An 8,381-nucleotide genomic window follows, 5' to 3' on the forward strand; every position below is an offset into this window, starting at 1 on the left:
GGATATTTTCTTTATTTACATTTCAAATGTTATCCCCTTTCCTGGTTCTCCCCGAAACCCACTATTCCATCCCCCTTCCCCTTCTTATATGAGGGTGTACCCCTATCCACCCACCCACTCCCACCTCCCCTCCCTTGAATTCCCCTACACTGTCTCTTGATTAAAGAATGCACTTTGGAAGCACGGCGAGGAGAGGGTTCCCTAGCACACAAAAGAGCCGGGGTACACCAGGCTACATACTCTCCTTGCGGGCCTCAGAGCACTCTCATAACTATGTACATATGTATATGCATATATGTATACATATAGACATACATATGTAGTATATATTATATAATTTTTTAAAAATGATTTAATTTTTAATTTGGGCATGGTGGTTTATGCATTTAATCTCAACAGAGGCAGAGTCAGGAAGATCTCTGAGTTGAGGCCAGCTTGGTCTACAGAGTGAGTTCCAGCCTGGGCTACACAAAGAAACCCTATCTTGAAAAGCCAAAAAAATTTTTTTTAATTTAATTTTAAACATTATTATTATTTATTTTAGTGTATGTATGTGCGTTCATGCGCATGAAGCCATGGCCTATGTGTGCAGAGCTTGGGGAACAACTTGGGCTTCATGTAGGTTCACGTAATCAGACTTAGTCGTCGTGCCTTTATTCACAGAGTATCTTGCTACAGATCTGGCCCCATTTTCCTTTTTTTTTTCTTTTCTATCTTAAGACAGGGTCTCATTATGTGGCTCTGGCATGCCTCAGCCTCCCAAGAGCTGGGATTAAAAGGCGTGTGCCACCATGCCCGGCTCTTCTTTTTCTTTTTCAAGATTGATTTTTTTTGTTTGTTTGTTTGTTTTGTTTTTCGAGACAGGGTTTCTCTGTATAGTCCTGGCTGTCCTAGAACTCACTCTGTAGACCAGGCTGGCCTCGAACTCAGAAATCCGCCTGCCTCTGCCTCCCAAGAGCTGGCTAGCTGTCTTTTATCTCAGAGATCCACCTGTCCCTGCCCTGCTCCCGCCCCTGTCTCCTGAGTGCCAGGACTAAAGGTGTGCTCCATCACCGCCCAGCCCTCTTCTTGTTCTTAGAAGGACACTCGTCCCAGCTTAGGGACCCAATTTCCCAATCTCTTCTAAACTGAAGGTACCCCCAGAAGGCCACATATGGGAGACAGAAGTTGAGCCTCTCCCTCCACCATACGCGTTCTAGCAGTTGAGTTCAGGTGTCCATCTTGGCAGTGAGCACCTTTACCCCCAGAGCTGTCTCACTAGCTTTGACGCTTCTTCGAGACAGGGTCTTAGACTTCTGACTGTGTTGCTTCGTGTGTTTGAAGAGGCCCCTTGTTTAGAGCCCTGGCAGGCTGCCTGCCTGCAGAGCGCCATGTTCCCTTTCTAAGGGCTAGCCTCAAATTCACCAAGATCTGCCTGCCTCTGCTTCCCTGAATGCTTGGTGCCCACACCTTTACTATTATTCCTTCTTTTCTTTCTTTCACCCTTGCTCCACTCAAGTCCTCTCTTACGTCTGACCTCGGTCCCTGCTCCTGTATCGTCCGTCTGTCCACCAGGAACCTCTCCTTGATTAGAGAAAGGCCGAGTTCACAGGCAGTGAGCACTCGGGGTCCCTGGTAGGTGTAGCATCAGCTAGGCTCTGATGTCACCTTTCCCTGTCTGTCCCCTTCCAGCTGGGTCCTGTTTGAGGACAAGAACTTTGAGGCAGACCAGCACATTGTGTCAGAGGGCGAGTTCCCCACTCTCACGGCCATGGGCTGCCTGGCTTCCACAGTCCTGGGCTCTCTCCGGAAGGTTCCACTGGTGAGTTCCCCATCCAGACCACAGAGGTAGAGGGAGCGGCCTGGATGAGCAATGGCTTCCGGAGTCTCTCAGTGCCCTCACTGAAATAGTTCCTGGAGACACCAGACTTAGACAGTGGGACCTAAAGGTGACAGAGCAGAGGGGTGTGTTGCACTGGGATGGGACCAACTGACACGCAGACTGGCTGAGAGGCAGGGCCAGCTTTTGCCCAAGTGATGGCCCGTTCAGAGAGGGTTGTGCAGGAGAGACCAGAAAGGCAAGGCAGGGAGAGGGAGACCCACAATGGAGGTAATACCCTGTTCCCGGGAAGAGACTGACAGAAGCTGCATGCACACTGTGATAATGCTGTGGGGACCAGGAGAGTGACTGAGCACTGCTGAGTCAGAACAGCTGACATTTGCTGAGTGACCCTTTCCAAAGCTTTGTGAGTTCCCAAGTCACTCTGACTTGTTCTGGGCCACACAGCTAGAAACAGGCAGAGCAGATGTTCTCCTGGGCTGTTTGGTTATCCAGCTTGTACCCCATACCAGATACACTGGGCGCTAGGGGTCATTAGACCTGGGTCTGGAGCCCAGGTGTTGGGCTTCAAGTCATTGGTCTTGCCGTCTTCAGCCTCAGTGCCCTCTTTGCTAAATGGAGAACAATTTGTCCAATCCCTTTCTGAGACAGGATCTGGCTTGCAACAAGCCATGGATAAAAGAGAGCAGTTATTAATCTCTGTGACGATTAGTTACCATCCCTGAGAAATGAACAAGAGATGATGCAGAATGAGCCCCAAGTTTCCAGCCTACCCATTAGTTCTCAGGAGTTCTGACTCTCCGATAGCTAGGCACGGGGATGCACAGAGTCCTGTAATCCCAGGACCCAGGAAGCTAAGGCCTGCGCTATATAGCGAGGGGATGGTTGAGTTTGAGCTGGTGCCAGTCTGTCAACACACTGAGACTGAAAATCTGGGGACACAGATAACAGTCAGTGTCCTCAGAAGGGAAGAGGGCCTCAGATCCAAGGCACGGGTGTTGGGGGTCACAGGGCAGTCTGGGCTTGGGTATTTCGTGGCCTCATCCACCTCTCCTCCTCTAACCCCAGCACTTTTCAGAGCCTTCCCTGTCCCTCTTTGGCCTCGAGTGTTTCGAGGGAAAGGAGATCGAGCTGACTGGGGAGGTGCGAAGCCTGCAAGCCGAGGGCTTCAACAACCACGTGCTGTCTGTGCGCGTCAAGGGCGGCGTGTGAGTGTGCGCTCCAAACTGTGTTGGGTGATTGGTGGCATGGGGACCCCATCCCAGGCCAGGAAGGAGGGAGTAGTAGACCTGAAGGCCTCTGGCTCTCAGGCTGGGGGTGGGGGGAGGTGGAGGCGCCGTGCGCAGGGGCTTGGTTGGGTGCTGAGTTCTGAAAACCCCGAATGGACTCACTAGCTGAGGGCCCTCACCCAGTGTGAGAGAAGAGGGGGCAGAGGTTGTTCTAACATGTGTACCTTGTCCTCTTGTCCTCCACCTGTCTCTGTCTGTGTGTCTGTCTGTCTGTTTGTCTGTGTTCCTCTGTGTTGGCTGGCACCTGCCGGGCACAGCTGGGTAGTGTGTGAGCACAGCGACTTCCGGGGCCGCCAGTGGCTAGTGGGCAGCTGTGAGATCACCAACTGGCTGACCTACAGCGGTACCCAGAGGGTGGGCTCCCTGTACCCTATCAAACAGGTAGGTGGCAGCCAGCTTGAGCGCCTCGGCGGGTGCGCCTGTCCACACACACATACGCCTGTATTTCCCAAGTTTGATGTTGGTGTCAGGTCACATGGTGACCTCATCCTCTTCTTGCATTGCCACCTCAGTCCTTTTTCTCTAAATCAACTTGAAAACTAAGTAGCTTTACCTGTCCTGAAGGACAATACAATATATACAACAAGCTTATTCACCCAATAGAAAATCATCTCACGAACGGAGTTTGCACGCAAGCGTGCATTGTCCGTATCTGCTTGTCAAGAAGTTGGCTTCTTTTCTGCACACATATATTTCTAAGCTATGGCTGTGGCCTGCGTGTGTGCATGCATGCATGTGAGTGTGTGAGTGTGTATACGCACACACGTGCCCTTCTAAGAGTCTGTCTGTACGTAAGCTTTTTGGGGTCTGGAGGTGGTTTTGAATGGTTTTGTGTGTACGGACATGGGTGTGTGTGTGCCTGCCCGTGCCTGTGCCTGAGAGAGTTCTGAGCTGTGTATGAGAGCATGTGTTCACAGACTCATTGTTCACAGACTCTCGTGGCAACATTGTCGGAAGAAATCCTGGCAAATACCTCTAACTCTCATATGGGGAGATAAAGACCCAGGGAAGTGGACAAGGAGTTTATCCACAATTTTGGGCAAGCACTGTTCGTCTATGGATCTTAGGGTGTGTGTGTGTGTGTGTGTGTGTGTGTGTGTGTATGCACACCTAGGGCTTATATCATTCTTTCTGCTACTGTCACTGCAAACAAAGACCCTGGGAATGCTGGCAGAGCCACTTCTGATCTCTAATGTCACTATGCTGCTTCTCTTTAGCTTTAGCATGTATGTATGCATGCATTTTCTCTCTGTGTGTGTGCGTGTCTCTGTGTGTGTGTGTGTGTGTGTGTATGCATGCGTGAGTGTGTGTGTATACATCTGTAGTTTTATAATCAGCTGTACCATTAGCAAGCATAAGTCGCTGGTATGGAACAGGCCAGGAGGATCTGTGTATCAGTTATGATGTGAATGTGATGGCCGCATAGACCTGTGGAATTGTTTGTGCCTTCGATAAACTGTGCCACCTTGTGGACTGAGGGTATGCCTGCCAGGGTCCCTAGACACACTGGCAGGTATCTACAGTTACCGAAGTAATGCATATAGTATGGGTGTGTAAAAAAGATGCGACTTCGTCAGGGAGAAAGTTTGGAGGCAGGGAAGGTTTAGGAGTGTGGGTCCCTCAGAGGGTCCCGAGTTGAGGGTGGTAGGGCCTCCCTGACAGCAGCATCTCCTTGCCATCAGCGCCGAGCCTATTTTCGCCTGTGGAATGCGGCACTAGGGGGATTCCTGTCAGTGCCTGATCACGTGGAGGACATGAAAGCAGGCCGCGTGGTGGTCTCCGAGCCGCGAGCTGGGGGCAGCTGCATCTGGTACTATGAAGATGGCCTGCTGAAGAACCAGGTACAGTTCCAGAGCTTGTTCTGCTGAGACCAGGTTTGCCAAGCTGCCTTGGGAAGTCCCAGCCCAGTTATATGCAAGATGCGTGCAACCCGGAAGTAGAGATGCAAGCTCATTCATCTTTCTTATGTTATATCTTCAAAGAACTAGTGTTTGGGGTTGGACAAGTGCCACAGTAGTTAAAAGCACTTGTTGCAAGCTGGGCGGTGATGGCACACACCTTTAATCCCAGCACTCAGGAGGTAGAGGCGGGTGGATTTCTGAGTTTGAGGCCAGCCTGGTCTACAGAGTGAGTTCCAGGACAGCCAGGGCTACACAGAGAAACCCTGTCTCGAAAAAGCAAACAAACAACAACAACAAAAAAACAACAAAAAGCATTTGTTGATTTGCAGAGGACCTGAGTTCAGTTCCCAGCATAAAAGTGATGGAACGGCCATCCCTAATTCTAGTTGCAGAGCATTTGATGCCCTCTTCTGACCTTTGTGGGCACCAGGCATGTGTTTATTGCACAGACATGCATGCAGTCAAAACACTCATAAAATCTAAAAACGAATGAAGAGACTTACCTAGGGCCAGCATTCAAAAGCAGGGTATGAGCTGGGCAGGGTGGCCTATGCAGCAGAAAGAGTTGAGTATCTATGAGTTCAAGGCCAGCCTGGTCTACATAGCAAGTTCTGGGCCAGCCAAAGCTACATAGAGAGATACTGTGTCCCAGACAAAAGGAACAGCAGCAACAACAAAAATCCAGGGAGAGAAGGATAGCTTGAGCATGGGAGATTTCCTATGCCGAACCTCATCATCTTCTGGGGCCTCAGGTGGCCCCCACCATGAGCCTACAGGTGATTGGACCTCCTAGCCCAGGCTCCAAAGTCGTACTATGGGCCGAGAGCCGCCTACCACGCCAAACCTGGAGCATCAATGAATTGGGTCATATCTGCAGCCAAATGTTTGAAGGCCAGATCCTGGATGTGAAGGGTAATGTAGGCTGGTAGGGGGTGGGGGTGAGGGTGCACGAAAGGGGAGTAAAGACTGGGCTGCGTCCAGCACTCTCTGACCACCTCTGAATCTCCCCCCTTCACCCGCCCCCAGGCGGACGAGGGTATGACCGTGACCACGTGGTACTGTGGGAACCAACCAAGGACAGACTTTCCCAGATCTGGACTGTCCACGTACTTTGAACCAACGTCTTCACCAGTTTCCTGCAGGAGGCTTTTGCTGGGATGAAGTGTTTTATACAGACTTTGCTGTGAAATAAGCTATTTTCTACTATGCTCCTGGTGGTGTCGTCTCTGCACCTTGATGTTGGTTGGGGTGGAGAGGGTCCAGTTGCCCCTCTGCCTCCTCTTTCGGTTGGTTTCTCTTCCTGTGCAGCTTCCCCTGGCCACCAGGGGGAGCTGCATACCCACACTGTCTGGTGTGTCATCCATTCTTGCCTCTCTGACTGTGGGGACCGTACCCAACCAATAGCCAGCCAAGCCTCTGTGGTTCCCACCCCAGTGCGGGACTCGGATGGGTGTTCAGGGGACAGAAGAGGAGGGTTGTCCCACTTGGAAGAGGTACTCTAGGAATTGGCCAGGCCGGAGAGAAGTAGCAGCAGAAAGTATTCCAGGGAGAGAGATGTCTCCAAGGGCGAACTTTCAAGGTTCAGTCTGTGAGTCCACAGTGGGCAGGGCAAGAAAGATAGGAGGGTCTACATTCCCGCTTCTTCTAATTCTAGTCTCAAAGCCTGAAGGTTTAGCCTTGGGCAGAACAGCCAGGAGAAGGGGCTGGGTCCCTAGCTGAGTGACAGGTCAGGATATCAGACACCTCGAGCTGCCGCTACCTTGTCATCCTCTGTTGGCACGGGTTCCTGGGGAGACACAGAGGCAAGGACCCTTGGGATTCAGTCTGCACTTCCTTCTCTCCTCCAAAGGCCACTCCCAAGCCCAGGAGGGGAGGGTGGTTAGAGGAGGGGCTGCTTGTCCTTCCTGTCTTCCTGGCTGAGGGTGTAGGTGGCAAACCTTGTCCCCTCATCCTCTTGCCCAGGGATAGAAGGCATGTGGTCAGACGACTTGGGAGCCACCCTTCCGCAAACCCTCCCAGACACGGGCTGCTTCTGGGTCTGTAGTGCTCTAGTTGGGAATTTTGAGAGAAAGAGCCAAACAAAATGTGATTTCCCAGAATCTCTCAGTGTGAAGACACCTAGGTTGAGCATCTGCCTGAACCTGGGGTGTATGGGGCTTGGGAGTCGAGGGCAGTACTGGGTTCACTCCTAATACTGCCGCACATGTGACTCCCGGGGCCAGTGATGTACAGTGATCACACGTGGGGCTCCATCTAAGCATAAGTATAACTTTATTGTGCCCTAGCTGGGTGTCACACCCTCGCTCCCATTCGGCCTTCGGCTGTCAACTTTAGCCTCCTTGGATATCTGCTGTCAACCCTTCCCAAGGACTGGGTTGGGATGTCTCTCGCTACTGATGGTGGCAGCAGTGTGTGGAGCGTGGGGCTTCAGAAGCCACGCCTTCACCTCAGCTGAGGTAGAAGAGGCACATTAAGGTATTGGCAAAGAAGAGGAAACTGCAGGCACCCGCATCGATGATGGATGAGGCCCCATTCTTTGGGGGTTTCCCAGAGGTTTTTTTGGTGGTGTTTCTCCTATCAGTAGCGGCCGTAGTGGCTTGTCCCAAGACTCCTGTTTGGATCTGCAAGAGAAGCGTTGCTCAGTAGGATTTGGACCTCCTGTTGAGGACTTCTGCCCCTTTGTCCCCTTTCTTCAACTCTAGGCTTCTATAAAGCTGCCATCAGCCCTGTTGAGATGTTTGGCTTCCCACCTCACCACAGGCAGGGAAAAGGCAGCCCCCATGTCTGTCACTCTTCCACCTCAAACTTCCCACTACTTTTCAGGCTGCCAGATCCTCCAGCACAGAGGGGAACAGAAACCCGAATGTGGGCGTCTCCTCCCGAGCCCCAGTCTCCTCATCTCCTGCTGATCAGAGTCCGCCATGGAGTGTCACACACGTGACGGGCCTGAGTAGGGCCCCTGGCAGAGGGCGGGGTGGGGATGGCAGGTGACAAAGCTGTCCTTGATGCTTGATCGGGCAGTACCTGAAGCTGCCCTTGATGGGCATCAAACTAGTTTTGGTGACCATGAAACTGCCTTGATGCATGGTCTAGATGTTCTTGATCAAGAACTTGATGGCTCCATTCCCTGTGTTAATCAGGATGCCTCCCAGGGTGGCAGTTGATCTGCAGAGTATATGGGAGACTTCTGTCTCTGTATTCCTGCACACCCATGATTCACTATGGCAGGGGCAGGGGGACCCTCGGTCACTTATGGCAGTCTATTAGACCTCTCTCCAGCCCTCTCAAAGGGGCCACTTCTGCGGCTCTCCTCAGTGAGGCTTCCTCTCCGTGCCTCCTTCTTTTTTTTTTTTTTTTTTTTTTTTTTTTTTG

General features: G+C 51.7%; 2 protein-coding genes across 2 annotated transcripts in view; one reads left to right on the plus strand and one right to left on the minus strand.

Annotated features, from left to right (window-relative positions):
* Crybg2 (crystallin beta-gamma domain containing 2) overlaps positions 1 to 6,217 on the plus strand; it is a 24,134-nt gene extending 17,917 nt beyond the window's left edge. The window contains exons 15-20 of the mRNA XM_021200695.1: positions 1,672 to 1,801; positions 2,888 to 3,027; positions 3,366 to 3,489; positions 4,791 to 4,949; positions 5,762 to 5,921; positions 6,036 to 6,217. Of these exons, the coding sequence (XP_021056354.1) occupies positions 1,672 to 1,801; positions 2,888 to 3,027; positions 3,366 to 3,489; positions 4,791 to 4,949; positions 5,762 to 5,921; positions 6,036 to 6,124 (802 nt within the window). The 3' untranslated portion in view covers positions 6,125 to 6,217. The remainder of the gene's footprint in view (positions 1 to 1,671; positions 1,802 to 2,887; positions 3,028 to 3,365; positions 3,490 to 4,790; positions 4,950 to 5,761; positions 5,922 to 6,035) is intronic.
* A 1,046-nt stretch (positions 6,218 to 7,263) lies between these two features.
* Positions 7,264 to 8,381, minus strand: part of LOC110323814 (CAMPATH-1 antigen-like) — a 1,691-nt gene continuing 573 nt past the window's right edge. The window contains exon 2 of the mRNA XM_021201187.1: positions 7,264 to 7,630. Within this exon, the coding sequence (XP_021056846.1) occupies positions 7,457 to 7,630 (174 nt within the window). The 3' untranslated portion in view covers positions 7,264 to 7,456. The remainder of the gene's footprint in view (positions 7,631 to 8,381) is intronic.

This window comes from Mus pahari, chromosome 6 (assembly GCF_900095145.1).
Source record: "Mus pahari chromosome 6, PAHARI_EIJ_v1.1, whole genome shotgun sequence".
Lineage (NCBI taxonomy): Eukaryota > Metazoa > Chordata > Mammalia > Rodentia > Muridae > Mus > Mus pahari.